At 41.9% G+C, this 21404-nt stretch overlaps 2 protein-coding genes across 4 annotated transcripts in view; one reads left to right on the top strand and one right to left on the bottom strand.

Moving 5' to 3' along the window:
* The first annotated feature begins 101 nt into the window (after positions 1 to 101).
* Positions 102 to 3757, top strand: harbi1 (harbinger transposase derived 1). 2 transcript variants are annotated; one of them, XM_040007399.1, is made up of 7 exons: positions 102 to 238; positions 751 to 916; positions 1001 to 1203; positions 1351 to 1438; positions 1556 to 1763; positions 1845 to 2020; positions 2463 to 3757. In XM_040007399.1, the coding sequence occupies exons 2-7, from the start codon at positions 752 to 754 to the stop codon at positions 2661 to 2663; spliced, it is 1041 nt and encodes a 346-aa protein (XP_039863333.1). In that variant the 5' UTR covers positions 102 to 238; position 751; the 3' UTR covers positions 2664 to 3757. The 2 variants fall into 2 exon arrangements, with proteins under 2 accessions (XP_039863333.1, XP_039863402.1); XM_040007468.1 differs by lacking the exon at positions 102 to 238 and having other exon boundaries at positions 299 to 916.
* The window catches only part of creb3l1 (cAMP responsive element binding protein 3-like 1), a 38570-nt gene continuing 20663 nt past the window's right edge, over positions 3498 to 21404 (bottom strand). For both annotated transcript variants that reach the window (XM_040005991.1, XM_040006075.1), the window contains 10 exons: positions 15371 to 15525; positions 15193 to 15274; positions 14436 to 14632; positions 13651 to 13797; positions 13371 to 13429; positions 9805 to 9873; positions 7828 to 7930; positions 7092 to 7257; positions 5940 to 6108; positions 3498 to 5851 (listed from right to left, as the gene is read on the bottom strand). In XM_040005991.1, the coding sequence (XP_039861925.1) occupies positions 5815 to 5851; positions 5940 to 6108; positions 7092 to 7257; positions 7828 to 7930; positions 9805 to 9873; positions 13371 to 13429; positions 13651 to 13797; positions 14436 to 14632; positions 15193 to 15274; positions 15371 to 15525 (1184 nt within the window). In that variant the 3' untranslated portion in view covers positions 3498 to 5814. The remainder of the gene's footprint in view (positions 5852 to 5939; positions 6109 to 7091; positions 7258 to 7827; positions 7931 to 9804; positions 9874 to 13370; positions 13430 to 13650; positions 13798 to 14435; positions 14633 to 15192; positions 15275 to 15370; positions 15526 to 21404) is intronic.

Here is a 21404-nt window from a genome sequence, read left to right as displayed (position 1 = left end):
CGTTTTCGTTAAAATACAAAACTGCTACATTTAGAGTAAAAAAAAACAAATTTTTAACAGAATAATCAGGAAGTATTTTTACGCGATTTGAAAAAAAATTATAACCACACTGAACTTATATCTAAAACATAAACGCCAGTCTGTGTGGCGAATCTGCGAATTGAGAACCGCAGGTTAACGTTAGCTATTTCAATGACTTGTTTTTTGGGCCCATAAATGCTTTATTTTTTATCTGAAGGTAAGAGTATTGTCCTTAATCGTGCAAAAATTATTTATCAGTGCTTTCAATTCGATTTGCAACTGTCCCACTACTACATGACAGCAAAGTTGTCATCTCAAGTGAGCAAAGAAAAATAATAATAATAATAATAAACGCAAGCTAGGGTAGCACGTTAGCACGCTGGCTTGACTTGACTCACATGTACTGGAGCTATCCCTAAAGCTAATGATGGCTTGCTGATAATAACGTTTAAAACATCAGGACATTCCCCCCTAGTATTAAACTCTCGGTATTTAATGGGTTCTTGTATACAAAGAACGTGGTTTTCCTTATTAGCGAAAATATAATATCAGCAAAATAGCACATTAATAATTGTAGTAATGTTTAGTGGAATAATATATGCTGTAGATTAATGTGTCGGAAATCTGTATGTAAAATTCCTCCCAGGTTTGAGGAAATAAGGCTATACCAAGTATTTAAATTGAGTTGCACTTATTAGCAATTAAAAGGAAACGTTTTCTTATCCTCAGCATGGCCATCCCTATAGCCATCTTGGACTGTGATCTACTCCTGCATGGTCGAGGCCACAAGACCCTTGACCGCTTTGACCTGGACTCAGTCTCAGACAGTTTCCTCATCACGCAATTTGGCTTCCCCAGAGACTTTATCTTGTATCTGGTGGAATTACTCAGAGAGGTTTGTGGGCCTTCATGTCATGTTAAGAGATCAGTTTAACTTTGTCTTTATGAAATATGCAAACACTACTCTGTTGTGTTCCAGGGTCTATGCAGGCGAACCCAGCGCTCCAGAGCCATCAGTCCTGAGGTCCAGGTGCTGGCGGCACTGGGTTTCTACACATCAGGTTCATTCCAGACATCTATGGGGGATACGATCGGTATAAGCCAGGCGTCAATGTCGAGATGTGTGTCCAATGTGACGAGAGCCCTGGTGGAGAAAGCACCTCAGTTCATCACGTTCAACAGGTACGATGATGTTATGCCACTTGATGTCAGGCAGGAATGACAAAAAAATGTGAAACTGTAACTTTGTGTTCCCAGAAACTTGTTTTTACTTCAAAAGAAGTAAAAGAAAATCTCACTTGAATAATAATAATGATGTTTTCCAAACAGAGATTTATCCACCATAGAGCAGTCCTTCCGGGAGTTTCAGAGGGTCGCAGGATTTCCTGGAGTCCTGGGGGTGCTGGACTGTGTTCAGGTTCATTATATGACATTGTGTAATTAGTGTGTGTGTTTATGTGCGTGCACGCTCATGCACTCATTTGTTTTTATAGGGGTAACCTAATCATCTCTCTTACTGTAATTTAATTTCCAGGTGGCCATCAAAGCACCAAACAGCGAAGACTCCTCATATGTGAATAAGAAGGGCTTTCACTCTGTGGCCTGTCAGCTGGTTTGTGATCCCCGGGGACTGTTACTTAGCGCAGAAACGCACTGGGCAGGTGGACTCCAAGACACTGTTGTTCTAGAAAGATCTGCTCTTTACAAACAGCTGCAGGACACAGAGCAGGGCTGGCTGCTGGGTGAGCTCTGGACTTTTTATTCCTTATTAGAAGTTAGCTTGTGGCGTTGGAGTCAGAGGTTATAAGTTTTCCGATTTTCAGGTGACAGCCGTTACCCTTTGAGGAAATGGCTGATGACGCCAGTTGACTGCCCAGAATCCCCTGCAGAGTTTCGATACAATCTGGCCCACGCAGCTACACGTGAGATCGTGGATCGAACCTTCAGAGCCATCCAAACCAGATTCAGATGTTTAGATGGCACCAAAGGATACTTACAGGTATGGCAAATGTGTCACAGCCAATAATCAGGCCCAAACATATTAGTAGAAATAAACCATGAGACATTTTTAACCTCCAAACAGTGTATTTATTTGTTCACGCTCTGCCCAGCAGAGTGCCCTCTGGTGGACAAACTAAAAAGCTGAAGGATGTTTCTCCAGTGTCCTATTTTTTTTTTTTTATTTATCAGATGTCATAAAAGCCAATACTGATAGATCGGCAAATAGGTGATATCTGCTGATAACATCTGACAATCTGCTGAGTTCACGGCATTAGAATGATACACCATCAGTACCAGAGTCAAACAGGCCACGGTCATAACCGAAAATGAGACCTTTACCTTATTTGTGAGTGAAATATAGCAATGCATCTGGCGTAGTATTGCCAGTAATGAGTTGGTTTTTGCATCTGTAACCGCTACCCCTCCTCTCCTGTTTACAGTACTCTCCAGAGAGGAGTTCATCCATCCTGCTGGCCTGCTGCGTTCTCCACAACGCGTCCTTGCAGTCTGGATTAGACGCCTGGACTCTGGAAAGAACAGAGCCTCTCGAGCAGCCAAAGAGCCTCAACCAGAGACCCGAGGACCGTGACAGCCAGGCAGAGGATCTTCGAAGGCAGCTCATATTCAAACACTTCAGCTGAAGCTGTGGGGGTTAAAGGGGACGAAGACTGGGACCAGTGCAAAGCTCAATATCACAAGAAACACATTTAAAGCAAGAACGTCCACCGACACGCTGTTGCTGATGCAGTTTTTTAATATTTTGCTGGATTCTACTCTACTGACTATACTAAGATAACATAGATATATTTATGTATGGAGAAACATGCAAGACGCTATACAACAAACCAAGGCGACATATCCATACACATTTCAAATAAGTGAACTCCCTGGAAATGCTTGATTATTCCCTCAGGACATTCAAATAGATTCCAAATCTTCATGGAGTGGTTGGAATAATCAAGCACCTCCTGGTGTTTGACAACTATTCAAACTGTGCAGCTGCTTCGTCATCCAGGTTTCTTTACAAGTTGGAAAAAAAATCACCCACCCCATTATTTATTTTTTTAAATCCCACCCCGCTAATTTTCTTTTCCCCATTAGATTCCACAGGTTAAGATCTTGGACTATGTCACAATACAAAAACAAGACCCTTATTTACAACAACTGCACATTAAGTTGTCTTTTTTTTTTTATGTACATCGGTGCATTAAGACTCACGGGTGAAAATGACAGGCTGCAGTCACATGATTTTCTTCTTTTTTTCTTTTTTTTTGGAGCATGTGCAGCATGACGGAACAGTCACAACGTGAAACAGATACAGACGACGTGAGTAAGAAAAGGAGAAAATCTGTGGTAGCTAAATTTCTGGCGCTTAAAATTGATTTTGAAGTGGCAGAACGTTCTTAAAGGATTTAAATAATGGATAAGGCTTTTATTTTGAAGGAATACTGGTCATTAAGGGTGTTTTTTTCCCCCCCACTGTTTCTTGAACCTTGTCAAAAAGTGTTGTTTTTTTTGGTCAGTTTTCAATCAAGTTATGTAATTAACAAAACTAGTGGTGTTTTACTGCCTGGAATGTATTAGTCATTTAAATGGCTTCATCAATATATACAAACTTTCTACAAACAGGAATAAATACAACATACACTGCTGTCGCATGACCACATTTTTATATCAGGATTGCTATACTTTTTGTGTAGTTTATTCAAAGTTTACTTTTTACATTTAATTACCATATATATATATATATATATATAAATTAAACTTTTTTCCCAAATATTTTGTTTTCTTATATTCTGGAGATTATTTTTGGTCAAATTACTGCGAGGAACCCTCAGAGATTTTCATGCGACAGCAGTGGAACATAAACACTGTATTACAGTTAAAAGACAGAAACAGATCATGTCAAAGCTTTACACCCGATGAATCAGCATGTAAAACGTTACATCATCCTAAATGCCAAAACACAACGTAGCACTATTTCCTTGTTTCCTTTTTTTTGTGCATAAAATAAATATGCTCTTTTTTTGATGCTCAGAATATATTATAAGTTGTATTTTTATGCTTTTTTTAAACGTTATTTTTAAAAAAAATGGAGACAATAAGATAAAGTAACTTTTTTTTGATGCATAAATTAAATATGCTCTTTTTTTAATGCTGCAAATATATTACATATACATTTTATAATTTCATAAAAATACTTTTGTCATGTTTCCCCAACCTCTTTATGATCCCTCGGTATGAAAATATGATCTCTCTCCCAAAAGAAACAGAGCAGAATTTTGGTCAGAGCTGGAAAAAATAATTCAAATGTCAGATGCAGATGTAAAAAAGCTGAAGCGTAATGGAAATAATTTTTTTTCTTAAAGCCAGATAAAAGATCCACACCCTGTGTTGACTGCGCTAAGCGAAACTTTTTTTGGATCTGTAAGAGAGATCTTTGTCAAACAAGTTGCGACTGTTGTGATCTCAAATGTGTAAAGGAATGTGAAATAAAAAGGTTTCACCCAGATTTAAAAAAAGATGATTCATCCATTTTCTGCAACAGAATAAACAAATCGTTTAGTTCGAGGAACATTTTCAGGCCTGTGTTTCCATGTGGGACTTTAGGTGTAAGGCCAAGTTGGTCATATTCAACTGAGCGAAGTGGAAGGCACTTTCAGAATGGCACGGCTTCCAAAAGCATATGTTGATGCCTAGTTGGTGTTGGTGCTTACACATGCTGTTATCTATTTCACACTTGGCTTAAAAGTGTTTCCTGTTACAAATGTTCCTATTAGGTCAACTGCTCTGCTCCACTCTGTGTGTACAGGAGGGGCTTTCACGTATACGGGGAAACAGAGAGCAGAGGAGAGATGACCTAAAAACACAACAGAGGCTCATACTGCGGAAAAAATACACATTGATGACATATTAAGCAGATGCAGCCCTTCGTGCTTTGTTCACCAACCTAATGTGGCACATCAGGAGCATCTTGGAATAAAAGTACAAGAACTACATGATAAAAACTAGAATCCCACAGTGGACGTCACGTTTTCACTGTTTTTAAATGTACACTGCCTTTTTTTTTTACATTTCTTTCAGCCACATTCCCATAATTCTTTCTGTTTGCTCTTGCAAAAAGACCGCGTTGCTTTGCTCTGAACAGGAACGCTACACTTCATTTGTTTTGGGGAGGAATTAAATATATTTCTGGAAACGGGAAACAACTGTTTTAGATGGTCATCTTTAGGGCTGTCTGACAAAGTAACACAAAAGGTCTTTACGCGTGATCACAGCGTTAGTGGCTCATATATGCCTTTCACTTTGGCAGCTGTGGCTATTTTGTGCTCATGGCCTGTTTAAGCCAATCAAATCTATAAGCTCTGACTGCAGGTTCTTTAAAGTTTAGTAAGGCGACTGTGTTTTTAATGTTTTGTGAGTTATAAACTATTTTTTAATAACTACATATAAAAAAAGATTAGTTGAGTATTTAAAATGATGCAAGATTCTTTTTTGTGCATAACAATGGAGATTCCAGCACGAAGGTCTGTTTAAAATCGAGAACGTTCAAGTACAACAGAGTCTGTCAAAGCAGACAAGTGAAGCTGTAGATAAAGGCATGGTAACAGGGGTGCAGGATGGGAGCCGTAATCTAAGCTCACTAGAGGAGATGATGATAATGGATTTTCTAACAAACTAACAGAAAACGTTTTTTGGTCCAGCTGGATGTTGATTTCAGCAACCTGGAGCATTGGGGTCCTTTGGAGGGATTCAGGGCTGAGAAGTTAGATGAGGAGAGGCTGAGCTGTGTCAGAAAAACTCAGAGTCTCCATCTGGTTTTGTTTCTCTGAGGAGAGGAGAAAGGCAGAGACGGCTGGTTAATGTTTGACAAGTGGCGTGTAAACATTGCAGCATACAGTGGAGTTTGTTTGTACCTCCGCTCTATCTTGGACCCGCTTGTCTGGTTGCTGTGGCCGTCAGCTGTGTATCGGCTGATCTGGTTGTGGGAGTGGCCTTCTGACTGTAGCCTCTCTCCTTCTGATGTCGCTAAACTCTCCTCCAGTGGAGCCTCTTCGTTGTAGAAGAGCAGGCTGCGGGAGCGGACTACGACACAGAAACATGCACCGTTCACTGGACATCCCTCGTGAGCCATCGTTGCTTTTAATTATGTGAAACCAAAAGCTTTTTGTACATATTTCAAAATATCTCCCATTTCGAACAACATCCCAGTTACATTTTTTAGTTCTTTCTCATAGTAAGGGTCAGGGCCTGACTATAAGACCCTGACCCATCAGAAATGATCATATATAAACTTTCCAACAACTGTGAAACAAAGGAAATTCTATGCTGAGTTTAAAGTCAACTGGATGAGCTTTTCTCATATTTTTTGCTAAAAGCTGATTCCTATTGGTTGACTGCTCGGTTCTGTGTTTGGTGGGAGGGGCTTACACACGTGTGGTGAAACAGGGAGCAGAGGAGAAAATCTAATATGACCACAACTCTTAACACTGAATTGAAAACAGTCCAGATACTGAATTCTTGTGACTCCAGTTTTGTTTTTAATTATTAACTTATGTGTTTTCCACTTTTAATTATTTGTATGGGGAACATATAACTGTGCCTTTCTCTCCCTGGACAGTTGCAGAGGAATCTGGTCAATTTTAGGGGGTTAGAGCTTATTAAACCTCACCACTCAGAGGATGGTTGCTGGCAGAAGGAAGTTGCACTTAAGTTGATGACAGCCTAACTTCTGGTTTCAGTAGGGCTTTCCCAGGAGTGAGTTGTTAAAGGAAGTGAATTTATAGGGAAGTGCAAAACAGCTCGGAAGGAAAATCAAAACCTGTATCCACTTTCCAAATGGGCTTTCATTTTGAAGAAAATTGTAACAGTATATATGAGAAGATGGAGAAAAATATATTTCTAAAATGTGATGCCGCTCTTTGCTCTGTCTAATAACTGGAAATGCATTGAATGCATTAGACTGGAGCTACAAAAGGAAACTTCAGCAAAGGATAGACACCTTTTGATGATGACAAATCTGCCATAAACACTAAGATGCTAAATACTGAACATATTTCTAGACCTACCCTGACTGGTGGTGTAGAGGTCCGCCGATGGAGAAGAATGAGAAGAGGGGGAGGACTGAGAAGAAGCGGGGGAGGAGGGCAAAGAGGAGGTGTGACTGACCAGGGAGAGGGGAGAAATGCAGGGAGAGAAGGAGCCCAACACCAAGACAAAACACAGGGCCATCATCTGCGGAGAGAGGGGAACATAACACTCGTGTTAATAAAAATCACGAGAGCGCTCAGACTGTGATGCTCGTGATGTATTGGGCTCATGCAGACACTTCAAACTTATTGAATTCTGAATTTCAGTGCATATTCCAAATTAAGAAAAGAAAAAAGAACCAAAAAACATTTTTTTAAACTTCTTAGACGGCAAAAGGAAAAAGGAGGAAAAATGGATCCATTCAACAGAGACTGATGGAAAAGAGGAGATGCATGTGATATACTCGCTCCATCATCAATACGAGTTTGCTTGATATGAGTAATATGACCACTACAGTTGTGCTTAGCATACATATAGTGATAGGAGCCAATCATTATCATTGACCGCTTTAAGATGATTTAGCCAAACGAGAATGCATCTTCTAAACTTCAAATGGGAGGCAGGTAAGCTAACTTCATAGAGACATATTAATTGTAATATTTATACAGTTATAATAAATCCAAATGCTGTCCAAAAGCAAATAAAATCACCTCAATTACAACAAAAATATTAACATAAATGTGTGTGAACAGCAACAGCGGCAGTAGTATTTACCATGAGGCATGTTCCTGTCTGAGTTGAGGCCATTTTACACGAACGGGGGACGACCTTCCCTGAAATCAGCGACTGAAGCTTCTGGAGCTGCTGTAGGAGAGACCTGGAGACAGGAACAGAGGCAGGGATTAAAGAACAAGAAGGGCAGTAGTCATTATTTAGTGGTACAGAGAAGACTTTGACTCTCACAGGTTGTGGCCTCAGAGCGTTTGGGAATTTCAATCTCTATAATATGTATATGGCTGCACCCACAACGTGCATGCATGACTTCGATCTCCACCCAACCCACAACAAAGGTCTCACACACACAAACTCAGACGTACAGTTTGTTTCAGCCAAAAGATGCACGGCTCTCATTATCGGGTTTATTCTACATCAAAGAGAACTCTAACCACCTGATTTACTTTTGTTTTCCGTGTCCAACAAAACAAGCAGAGAGCAAAGCTAAGCTGAATAGAGTGCATGAATAAAACCACTAGAAAACAGCACATTAGTGGGATCTGGGGAGCAGGGCTCTGATGGTATGAGCTGTCTGTGGCTGTAAGGACACACTCTGACCACTAAGTGGAGACAGAGATCAAGTTTCTGACACACAAACACACACGCGCGCGCAATGCAAACCAGAAAGTCAGTTAAACGTTTAAAAAGTCAGACGCTTAGTCATCTGTTGCTGCTTTTATAGTTTCAAATTTCCATGCTGAAATCGGTGACAGGCCCCAGAATAGAGCAGGGAAACGCGACCTGTCAGCTGTAGTAAACTCGTGTAGGAATGATGCTGACCTGCATCACTCGCACGAGTCTTTGATGTAAAACCACAGCTCAAGTTATCGCAGCTTAAAATACACGGCAGTGAGCGAGTAAACGTGTGTGAAAAAAGCAACAAGGACAATGGAAACGATTGTCAGGTAATTAAAATTCAGTGCTGGAAGCTAAGCTAAACGAAACATATCCTAAACGTTTGTCTGATGTGGATATGCAGACGCTAATCCAAATCCAACCCCGAGTGTGAGTTACACAACTAACAAACCGGTAGTCCTAACCAAGTCCTGCGTGGATCCGACTAGACGGAAAGAAAACAGCACAGGGGAACAAAATGACCACTAATAACTGCATCTGGGACACTTTTAGGAACTGGGAGCTTAAATTTAGTGCGTTTGTTTAAAGCCTTTTTTTAAACTCACATTTACTCTTATGAGAGTGAACGGGGCTGCGTGCTGACTCACGTTTCCCAGTTTGCGCCAATTCATTGTTCCTCCCTGCAGTGGTTTAACATATTCATCGGTGTGCATGTGTGTGTGTGTGTGGCTGGAAGGGAGGGGGCTGCCTTCCATGATGAAAGCTGCTGTTAACTCGCCACTTTAATGACAGGCTGAGTGTGCCACAGTCAGACAGACAGACAGACTCTCCTACCCCCTCCTCCTCAGCCATCCAACCCTCCACACCCACCCACCCTTCTAACCACCCACTCCAGGATAATAGCAGATTGGTTTCATATTGTTATAATAACAGAGGAGACAGCGGCACCTCGGTGAGTCTACGCTTTGCTTATAGAGCACAGATAAATTTCACTTCAGACCCCTTTAATTCTCTCACGCTGCATAGATATTAAAATCCCGTAAAGGTTTTACCCACAGAGCGCGTGTGAGTGTGTGTGTGCGTGTGTGTGTGTGTGTGTGCATATGCTTGTGTATAAGCTACAGTCCTGTTTGTAGTTTTGCATCTTCATTCTCTCTGGGTGAAAAACGAGAACCATCTTCGTAAGGCCTTCTGCAGCTCGTCCGGCTCTCAGTTTACCAGGCTGCATTCTTTGCACACTTGCTGCTCTCAGTGATCGCAATCCAAACATCATTACATGAATGGTGGGTTTGTATTACTGGTGTGTGGAGCCAGCATAAAACAGCTTCAGTCTGTTCAAAGCTGGAAGATAAAGTAAAGTATGCTGGCACACGTGTGCGTGCATGTGAGTGAAAACCTCACCTGTTGGCTGTCTCCAGGTGTTCTACTTTTCTCCACAGGTCGCTGTTTTCTGACGTGTAATTCTCCACCCTGATACACACACAGTCAGAGATACACACATTGTTTTTATTGTCTTATCCCTGCACATGTTGCTCTAATGAAAAACAGCGTTGTCCCCAAAGGCTGGAGTATCATGAAAGGTACATTTTGACCACTAATCCACAACATTTTGACCGGTAATTATCTGTTATTGTTGAGGAGGCACAAAACTAAAATCTTCTGCCAAGTGAAAAACTTCTTTTTCTTCTCTAGACTGCTCCCTTTCAGGTCAGCTGCTTCCATTTAACCCTATCCCGACACACCAACCCCCCTGCATGTCCTTCTACACTACATCCATGGATCCTAAAAGGTTAACTGTGTTCACCTGGACATAGTGTGGTCACTGGGAGAAATGTTTTGTCACTCATCCAAGTGACGTCTTCAGTCTCAGCTGACTGAAGGTTTCTGCAACCTTATAAACAGTACATGCACAATGAGTGAAACTAGCTCCACTGGAGGACAATGGAAGATGCAACCATGAATCTTCTATGTGGGTTTCCTCTTTTCCTCCTGCCTGGCATCTCTATCTTCAACATACTTTGAGCAATATAGCCACTATCCTGCCTCTGTTTATCCAGACCATCTCAGCTTGGCCTTTGTAGGTGGTTGAAGGTTGTAGTAGGAAGAGTGACTGTGGATCATCAAGTGACAAACTTCATAGCTGACAAATGAAGGCAATGCACAAGTGCCAAAAGCTGCAGTTCCCCTACTAGCCATGGCTGTTGAGCTCCTGCGCTTCCCTTCATTGCTCATTTTAGTGACTGAACTCTTGGTAATCTGATAAATTTGGCTCTCCATCCTTGGATCCAAATATGCCCCAATTAAAGCAATGGGCAGTCATCTTTTAGGTACAGTCTGTAGCTACGACATGATTTAACCTAGCCTAATCAGCTAACCTGACTTAAAAGGAGGTGAACAGCCGATTGCTGATTCATACCAGCTCTTCTAAGTTACTGCGCTAACAGCTGGATCTTTGAAAAAACGACATGATGCGAAACATGAAGGTCCTAATTCAGAACTATGAGGTCAATAAGTTCATCGTAACTGACAAAGCCTCTCAAATTCATTTAACCAGCTCATCATTTCACAAGAAAAGAATCCTTTGCTCGGCTCAGATGTACTTTAACCACTCCGTGGGTCCCAGTAATGTCAACACCATTTTTTTTACTTTGCACAGTGTCAAACTAACATCTTTGAGAACACAAATCTGTTACAAAGTTTAAGAAAAATGCCTCACTTGCAAGAGTTTCTCCCTACCCTGTTTTCCTCCTCTGTCTGTCTTCTACTAATCCTACTGATCTCCATTATCAGGGTAACGTCTCGCTAATCTCTCGCTTCCTTTAATCCTCCCGATGTCCCGCTGTGTGTTGCTTGGAATATAACTCATTCATGCACACTCCTTTGAGGAAAGCATCCCGCTGTTTTCTTTTTTAAAGGTTCGTCCAATAATCCCCTCCTCATGTCCGAAAAAAAAAATAGAAGGAGATGGATTTCTGTTTTTATGCACGTCCTCTTATGTCTCTGCTGCTTTGGTTGCTTTGATTCAGTTAAAAGAGGCTGCACTCTGACACACCTCTCTCCCCTCGCTCTAATGGGATTAATGGGGCATTTTGTATACCTGTACAAATCTTTGTTGGCACTTGTATTTGTCGCAGTGGAAGCTGTGTAAAAGAAAACCCATATTTTCAACTCTATTTCACTGCCACTGTCAGGAAAGTCAGTGAATCTGGCCCATGTGTTAAGCAGGTTATTGGAGTCCTGCCATAGCAAGGAATGGCTGGAATAATGGAAAGTAGAGAGGAGAGAAAAGCAGTCTCTGTTAACTTTTGCTGTTCTTCAGTGAATCACAGTGGAGGAGACGAGTGCTGAAGAAATGCTTTGTGCGTTTTGCTTTTTTTAAATTCTCTATCAGACACACACACACACACACACACACACACACACACATATATATATATATATATATATATATATATATATATATATATATATATATATATATATATATCTGACCTCACAAGGACCTGCATTTGCCTCCCATTCCCTGGCAGAGCTCTTGCGTCTGTTACTGCGCTCAGCTCCAAAGCAGTTAGGGAAACCTCTAAATGCGAAAAAAAAAGAAATCTGGCTCTTGACTAAATTGCAACTACCAAGCTCACTTCAGTGTTACACAACGCCACCGTTTTTTCTCTTTGGGCCCCTGAATTTTTCTGGTTTTTTTTTCTTTGCCAGTCATGCATGCAATGACCAAAGACAAGATTTTGCATAAAGAGACATGTGGTGAGAGTCATCTTGGGAATAAAACCCTACAAAGCTCTTTAACACTCTCAAATACATTGTAAGATGAAAGACGTGGAAGATTCTGGTTAGATGTTGCTCTAACTAACCGTTCAAAGGGAGCCTATTGTGCTTGTGCTAATTTTCTGTAATTTACACGATTCTAACATTTCAAATAATAAAACTTTTGGTTTCACATGGCTTTTTTTTTTATCTCGGCTCTCTGCGATGTCATAGAGAGGGGATCACATACAGCTCTAGCCATGGCCACAGAAGCCTGGTGCATCTGGCGTTAAAACCTTCTGTTTACAAGGGGAAGCCAATGATTAGAAAGAGAAGTAAAAGGTCTTGTTTTACTCAAAGAGTGAATGGAGGTGCTGCACCAAGGGCTGGCTTAACATTACTAAGGATTATTCTTCCCCCAAAGGGAGGTAGAAGGTAATCGTATCCATTTGTTTGTCTGCCTGTCTGTCTGTTTGTTAGGAGTCTAGCGTGCACAGTTTTCACGTTATCATTTTCAAATTTTGTGTGATGGTGGATACCAAAAACAGCTTGAGCTGATTTAATTGTGGTAAAAATCGGGTCAAGGTCACACCATGTGAATCTCATTAAAAACTTTGTATTAGCCACAGCTTCTTATGGATCGTCTTCAAACTTCACAACAATAAACGAGGCCTTGGGGAATATGAGTACCTACTGTAGGTTAGCTAAGTGTTTGACCTTCATTGTTAGGGCTCAAGGTCAAATAAGAATACATTATATTAAAGAGGATGGAGAGAGCAGTTCAACACACTTTTTATTTTTCAGTACGACGCCCTGTGATTTCACAGTGACGCCTTAACAGGCTGACGTCAGCATTTTGTAATAAAAACTTCGTAAAAATAAAAGTTTTAGTAAAGCCCTTGCCCTTCGAAGGAAGCTGCACTCTCTGAGTGCTCTTGTTTTGAACTGTGAATCATGCTAAGCCAGTCTAGGAGAATCATGCACAGCTGCTGGGCTGGCATGACAACAGCAGTCAGCAATTGAGTCGAGTCAGCAGTTTAAGGTGTGAAAGTCTTCTAAACAATGACAACAATGCTCTTAATATAATTTTAAGGAAACAACAATTCTTATTATTTTTTAAAGGCTTTGGAAAGCACAGACGACAGTTACAAATGTAAACCAAAAGAAATGTGCATGGAGCGGAAAGATAAAATTTTTTCCAGCCTTACTTTTTCTCCAGACATTCCACATATTCTTTCTTCTTCCTCCGACTCTCTTGAGCTGAGATCTGGAGAAACGGGCACAAAACCAATCATTGCTCCACCACAAAACCACATTTCTAATTGGAGCAAAAGTTTTGGTAAACGTGTTACTATTTCTGTTTGAAATAGTAACACAAGGCAGTCCAAGATTCTGGGAATAGCTCACGTTTTTGTTTTTTTGGTTAATTAAATGTTCAGTTCAGCCGTGCACACTAACAGAAGACAAAAAGGTGCAGTGCCTGCTTACCTTATTTTTGATCTTTCGTCTGACTCTCTTCAGTGCCTTCTCTTCACTCTTCGTGAGAGGAAGTTTGTTAGGTACCGGGTAACCCTCCGCAACCAGGGTCCTCTTCTCTTCTTCTGTCAGCATGAGGGGTCCCGAACCCTGCAGTTTCTGCACAGTGAAACAAGCACTTCATCAGCGCATAATGCTAATAAGCTCTCATAATTCAGTCTCTTATTTATGTCGGTCTGCTTTTAATTTGCATGTTGACAGCGAGCACACCAAAATCTCACATCTCTCTTACATTGCATTACACCCTGGTACGAGAACAACACTGTTGGAGTTTGTGCAATGGTTTAGCTGTTCACGTGTTTCATTAATAAAAATGAAAAAAAGAAAAAAGAAAAATGTTGCTGACACTGAACAATTGTGAGTAAACAAGATTGGGTCACGATGGCCTCAGTGCAAATGTGATTCATTTATTCTAAGAAAAGCTGCTGAATCAGACAAACAACGTCCAGACGGACGGATTTTCTGACTTTCTGTTCTTTCAGCAAATTATGGGATGTATTTAACCCCAAATTAAGCTGATTTACAGATCAAAAATCCCAACTCTACAGTGTCTGCTTTCACAACAGAAGGGCAGCCTATGAAACTCACAGCGCTATATAAGGACACAGTCATTTGAACATTTCTTATAGCAAACACCAAACCACTGACACATTAAATCCCCCACATGCGCTGCAGAACGGGCACGGAGAGGGAAAAAAACAACAGAGGGCACAGAGGGTAGGGGCTCTTTAACTCACATGCGGCGCGGTGAGGAGGGGCGAAGAGGAGATGGCCGAAGAAGATGAGGATGAGGACGAGGCGCGACCTCCTGGCCTCTGTTGTGGTTGAGGGGAAGACGGCGGCAGAGGGAGGTGTGGGGAGGAGGGGGGCAGTGAGCCATCACTGTCGCCGTGGTTACTGCTGGGAGGGGTGGGCGGCAGCTGGAGAGCATCATCTAAAAAGGAGCGCAGCACGTGAAAGGAATCAGTGCTTCTACTTTAAACAAATGACCACTGAAGATATTCATAGCTAATGTAAGTCCATTCTCCCAGACCCCAAATATTATACTGCTGTGATTATTGTGGCATATGCAGAGACAGCTCGGAGAGTATTTTTGCCCTGATTATGGTCTGCAAGGTAGTAGTGGCTCTAACGCTGGGGTGGGGTGGTTAAGCCCTCATCATATTTAAAGTGAAGGCTTTTGTTCCAACAGATGTTTGAGGTAATTTATTTTGTAATACTTTAGGTGAAAATGTGCACTAACTAACTCATTCAGCTGCTCACTTCCTTCACAAGGGGTCACCACAATGGGTGGATCCACATATTTGATTTGGCACAGATTTTTTAGACCAGATGACCTTCCTGACTCAGCCCTCCCAGGGATTTGTGTCTCCTTCTGGTTTCAAACCAGGGATGTTAGGTAAATGTCTTAACCACTACACTAGGAAGCCACTTCTAACATTAAAATAATCTGAGTCAGACAAACCACTATGGCACTGTGAGTGTGTCTGTTACCGCTGGGCAGGCTGAGGTACTGTCCAATCTCTCTGGGTTCATCTTTTATAGCAATGGGCTTCATATCCTCTTGACTGCGCTCCTGTAGAAACAACAAACGTACCTGACATCAAAAACACCACCCATTTTATTTTTTTAAATGTTTCATCACTGAGGCAAAGGACAGATGGATGCTAACCGTGTGTTTCCATGGTGAGCCTCTGTGTGGAGGGGCGGGGCTTAATATGAGAGGCGGGGCTTCCAAAGGCTGAGGATCTAACCTTTGGCCAACATCAGGCTCCTCCTGCTTCACCAAGATAGCTGACAGGTCCTGGCTGAAGCTCCACTCAAACTCTACAGAAAAGACACCACAGACACAGGCAGGGTCACAAGGGGCTGGAGTCTATCCCATTTATCACATGGTGAGAGGTAGAATACACCCGGGACAGACTGCCAATCTGTCGCAGGCGAACACATAGTGACAGGCAACCATTAACACCTACGGCCAATACTGAATCACCAACTAACCTAAACCCAAGGCATCTCTTTGGACTGTGGGAGGAAGCCAGAGTACCTGGAGAGTATATTTCACACAGAAAGGCCGTCTTCCTGTGAAAGAACGATGCTAACCACCACACGATCATGCTCCCCTAAAGTCATCCTCAGCTTTCTTATACTGAAGTATTTAATCTGAACCAAATGGTTTGATGTGTGAGAACAACAAAAACACAAAGAAAAAGCTAAAGCAGAGCAAAAAACTGCAGAAATACCTGCAGATGTTTTCCATGTGTCACAAGGGGAAGGGGGGGAACGGGCAATCACATTGTTTTGATGTCATAGCAGTGCAACATGGGAACACCGTCCCATCTACACAAACCCTGGCAAACCCTAACCCCCATGACTCCAATACAACCATATACATACAACCACGATTGTACCCCGACTATATGGCCCTGACTTTTGCATTCACAATTAAAGGCCACAGTGTTATTGTGTATTGGACCAGACAATCCCAACTTAAGGTTCAATCGCTAACTCCTTCTTTCAACTATCAAATGAAATACCAGTGGCAATAATGAAAAACCACCAGCAAGAACAAAAAGTCTCAAGAATTCAAGAAAAGTGTTCCTATTCTTTAGAAAAGAAGGTTCCAGTTAACTGAGAAACTTGAGCAAAGTTGACCTTATTTCTCTTCAGGGAGGCTTTGCTGTAGGTCTTCCAACGGGAAGTAATTGACAGCTTCCAAATCACACTTTGAAGGAGCTCAAAATATCTGAGCTCTTCCTGACAAGGCTGGACAATGTCGTTCTGGCAACTGCGGTGCATAATTTCCCTCCAGCTGGTGTATATACCCTGAAATAAAAGATGGGCTGAACCAGCAACTCGCCCTCATTATGCTTCCTGGGAAGAGAAACAGTCGCCGCCTTTAAACACTGAAAATATGCATAATCGAGTGACCCGGCAATGAGGCGAGAGTGCAATTTCAAAGGAGGGTTCACCTAAACACGATGTGGGTATATTTCTAGAGGAGCACAGGTAAATCGTTGTTTAGTCTGCTTTGAAATCCAGAAAGTATTTTTAGGAAGTTTTAGTGTGTCTGCAGAGATGCCAGTGCATCCAACCTCCTGAAACGACCTGAGGCAAGACAAAGCTGACGAGGCCTGCTAACATCGTGCTGCTTGTTAGTGACTGATGACAGCTAATGAGGAACTTCTTTCTTTCCACTCTGACAAGCCTCATATCTTTGCTGGACTGTTTCTTTTGTCTAAAACTTCTTAAACAGTGGCATGAAAGCAGCATTCAAACCTCTGAGACTGTTTTAACTAAACATTGAAGATTTTGAGTGATCTTAAGAAAAGGGGATTGACAAGACTGTCTTCAGACGACAAGAAAAAATTCACTGGAAGCTTTGTTAGATACTGCCATGACTCATGAGGGGTGCTGAGTCAGAAGGATCCTGCAAAGAGAAGAACGACGAGTGGAAAGGATAAATAGATAAACAGCTGTAACCTCATCGACCTGTTCCTCACGTTTGCACCCCCGGGACCAGATTTCACATTCTTACCAGTACCTGAAGCAAGACGATCTAAAATAGACGTTGACTTTTATTTTTAAAGCCTTTTCTAAGCACAAGTTCTGCTAACTCCCACACAGCACAGTAGCCCTCTGGAGATATTTTGTCCCTGAAAGAGGGTCGGAGGAAAATCCACAAGAAAGTGTCGTGTCTCCTGAAGCCTGTCTCACAAAACAAAATGACCAAGTTAGCTGGATAACTGCACAGAACAAAACTTCAAACAGCTGTTTTGTTTGGATACAGATTTGGTTGGTTCCAGATTTTCTAAGCTGCTCTATCCAACTAACAAGATTCCTGTTTGCGAGTCAGAATCCAGATGCTGCAATCAACAGCGTCATCTAATCCATAGATACATTACTCGGTGGTCTTTTTCTTGCAACTCAACTCTGACCTTTCCAAATAGGTGGCTTTAAAGTAGCATTCCACCAATTTTGCACATGGAGTTCAGTTTACTCTGCATTAGAGGCAATTGTGCCAGATTCATCTCACAAGTGTGTGTGTGTGTGGGGGGGGCAAACGTTTAAATGGAAAACATTGAGGTGGTACTTAAATATAACGGAAAACCAAACAAAACCCGAGTCAAGCCAAGTTGAGGCACTGATTAAAAGAAACTGTCCTTGAAAGTGGTGTGCAATAATTTATAAGTCATGTGACACTGTGGTTGATGAAAGACAAATCCAATCGTCAATTGAATGTTTAGATTGAAAAAAAAATGGAGCCACTCAATCAATCCACTGTCTTCTGTTTCTCTCATTCACAATTGTATGGCAAGTTGGCAGCTAACACAGGGTGAGAGGCGAGGTACACGCCCGACAGATGGCCGATCTGATGCTAACACAGAGAGACAAACAACCATTCGCACTCACATTAACACCTATGGGCAATTTAGAATCACCAGTTAACCTAACCCCACTAAGTGCATGTCTTTGAACTGTGGGAGGAAGCCGAGTACCTGGAGAGAACCCACACAGTCACTGGAAGAATGCAAACTACACATGCCAAATGCCACACCTCAGCTTATGAAGGAAAGAAATAAAGAAAGAAAGATAAGTTTTGTCACCTTTTATTTCACCTAATGTCTCAGAATGGATGCATTGGTGACAGCGACCTCCTGGCCTCCCTAGTTCTCGGGAGGCTGATCAGTGCTTAGGAAGTATTTCTTAGCCTTAGAAGACAGGTCCTAGTTGTGGCTTCTTCCTTTATCTTCACCTCTGCACCTGCCCGCACCATCTTGTGCCTCTTTAACTTTGTCTCCAAACTGCTCAAACCTGAACTGTCCCTCTAATGTACCTATTTCTGAATCTACTCCTAAGAGTGAGTGAAGGTCTAAAAGTTAAAGTCTAAAAGGCTCCGCGAGCTTTCAAATGGAAATTTTCAATACAACTGTCCTGTTTATTTGAACAGCGCTTATAACCCTGGGACATACGAGTATGTCTAACCAGAATTAAAGGGTCAGCTGCACATGCTTTGAATTAAGGCCCTTTAAAGGTGAGCTGCTCCACGGGGCATAATTAGGCAAAAGTCACGCATTAAAAGTTTTCTTCCTACAACGTTAAAAGCGAAACCACGACACAACTTTTAAAGAGTTAACTGCGGGCAGACAGGGAGGAGTGAGGATGTTTCATTATGTCAGCACTGACACACGAACGCCACGCCAGTGACTTTGATGTTTGTCGCATCAAACACACATCCTAAAGGCTCCCCTGGTGCATTGAAAGAGGGCTTTTGCTTTTTCGTGCGTGCGTCTGTGTGTGTGAACGTCACGTTAATCACATCCTGGTTTCCTAGCAACATTGTGCTGGTAAAAAACGGACTGAAGTTTACAAGCCGTGAGTGTGTGCGTGATTGGTGAGAGCAAAGAGGGGGGACGGAGGTGTATTCCCAATCAGACAGCTGCTTGCGTGCTTTTGTGTCTGTATCCTGTCCATCACTACAGCAGAGAGAGAATAAATCACATGGCTGCTGACTTTGGGCGTGTGGGTACCCACACGCCCAAAGTCAGCAGCCATGTGAGGAATAAACACCTCAGGGCAGTGAAAAACAATGATAAGAAGCATTATGAGCTACAATATATCTAAATCTACTTGCTGCTGATTATTTGAACCCAATAGTTCAATCACAGTGGGCACAAACATGGATAGCCATTTGCTTCTGAAATCACAAGGGTCTCTCAACCCTATAAAAATCTGCCTTTTAGCCTATACTTGACTGAATGTTCAAAGCGATGCAGGCAATAGAGGGACGAATTATTGCCATTAATGGACTGTGCATTATCTGAGTTTGTACATCAGTAGGTAGTACATGAGCGTAGAAAATTGGGCTTAATAAGTCCAACCGCAGCACTTCCCCCTTGAGCAGGAAGAGCTTAAGTCCAAGGCTGCAGCTAACAATCGCTGCGCTTTTATTCCTAATTTATTAAATTATTCTACACAAAAAAGGTCCTTAGGTCTGCGAATTGATGAAAAACATCCCTGTTATTACTTCCTGAAGGCTGAGGTGACATCTCAAAATATCTTGTTTTGTCCCATCAACAGGCCCCCAACTCCTCAAAAGTCAGAAAAAAACAGTTAAAAGCAGGAAATCCTAACATTTTTGGTTTTTATCTGACTGCAGTGAAGCAAAAAGCAAATGCCTAATCAGTTAATCGCATTTTTCCACGCCACGGCATCACTGTAATAGACGTCTCTTTAGCAAGCGTAACTGCCATAGAAGTGATGATAATGATAATGTAGCTGGATAAAAACCTCCACTGGCAGTGCGAGGACCCCACCCCAAACAGCTCATTAGTCCCACTTCAGTATTTTTTTCCATGCTGCCCCGACTCCTGCATGATCTCACACTCATTACGGCTCAGCTACCTGTGAAAAATATCATTCGCCGTTAATGTTGCTGATTAGCAACGTGAGCCTGAAATGTTTTAGGAAATCAACGAGCGCACAAAAGGCATCAGGAGGAAGACAGGAATCCAGTTTTGGGGGTGGATCCGACATTTACCTATGCCACACATCCTGCCTATCAGAAAGAGGCCTCTCCTTAATGAGGCCAGTCCTGCTGCTCGCCTGAGCCTCGTTAAGCCTCCTGCCCTCGTTAAGTCCTCTAACACTGTTTTTTTTAATGAATACCAGAAGCTCTTAGCTGTTAGCCAATGCATAAGAAAATGGTCCTGAACACGGAGAGGCCACTGTGATATTTCCACTGACATCACAGTGACACACTTGTCTAAATGTAAATGTAAGGTTTAGGACAAGTAAAACCAATTGTTTCATTCTCCACTTTTTGGAATTTCGTTGAATGTTGTTAATTAAAAAAAAGAAAGAAAGCTTTAAAGGTCTTCCTGTGTGGGTAAATTGCTGTAAGCTCAGGTAAGAAATCCGGCGTTAATGACCAAATGGCTCCTGGCAGTCACCACGGGGGGTTAATGGAGGCGAGGTGGTTGCTGTGTTTGATCTCAGCGGGGCAGCAGTAGCATTAAAACATTCAATGGATCAGCGCAAAAAGGAGCTGCAGTAAAATACGCAGCTTCTCTTTAACCGAATAAGAGGCACAACAACAACAACAAAGACCACACGCTGAGAGGAAGAAAGAAAGTTTAAAATGACCACAGACAATCTGTACGCTGTTGTGTTCTGCTGGAAGCAGTGTGAGTCCTGCAGTAACAACAAAGCAAGGCAGCCAAGTGACCCTTGAAGACCTCCAGAAACCACCAAACCACATTTGATCACTACTGATTTTAAGCAGCAGAGCCTTCAACTTTCAGGCCCCTCTTCTATGGAACCAGCTCCCAGTTTAGATTCAGGAGACAGACACCGTCTCTACTTTTAAGATTAGGCTTAAAACTTTCCTTTTTGACAAAGCTTGTAGTTAGGGCTGGATCAGGTGACCCTGAATCCTCCCTTATTGATGTTCCAATAGCCCTAAGCTGCTGGAGACTTCCCATGATGCATTGAGTGGTTCTTCTTCACTCACCTCTTTTAACTCTCTCTGTGTTTATAAGTTAATCATTAGTTATTATTAATCTCTGCCTCTCTGTCCACCACAGCCATTCAGATAAACAATTAAATGACAGAAAAAATGATATTTTTTCACCGTGGGCTACATAAATTTTGAATTTTTACACTGTGTTCACAGTGCAATAAATAAATAAATAAAACAGGACATT

Source organism: Simochromis diagramma, unplaced genomic scaffold, assembly GCF_900408965.1.
Source record: "Simochromis diagramma unplaced genomic scaffold, fSimDia1.1 OVJJ01000381.1, whole genome shotgun sequence".
Classification (NCBI taxonomy): Eukaryota; Metazoa; Chordata; class Actinopteri; order Cichliformes; family Cichlidae; genus Simochromis; species Simochromis diagramma.
This window is presented reverse-complemented; position numbering and strand designations above follow the sequence as displayed.

Coding starts and splice junctions, on each gene's coding strand:
- harbi1 (XM_040007399.1), top strand. CDS start 752: ATGGCCATCCCTATAGCCATCTTGGACTGTGATCTACTCCTGCATGGT. Junction 1,439..1,555: donor GGGTGCTGGACTGTGTTCAG/GTTCATTATATG, acceptor TTTAATTTCCAG/GTGGCCATCAAAGCACCAAA. Junction 1,764..1,844: donor AGAGCAGGGCTGGCTGCTGG/GTGAGCTCTGGA, acceptor TCCGATTTTCAG/GTGACAGCCGTTACCCTTTG.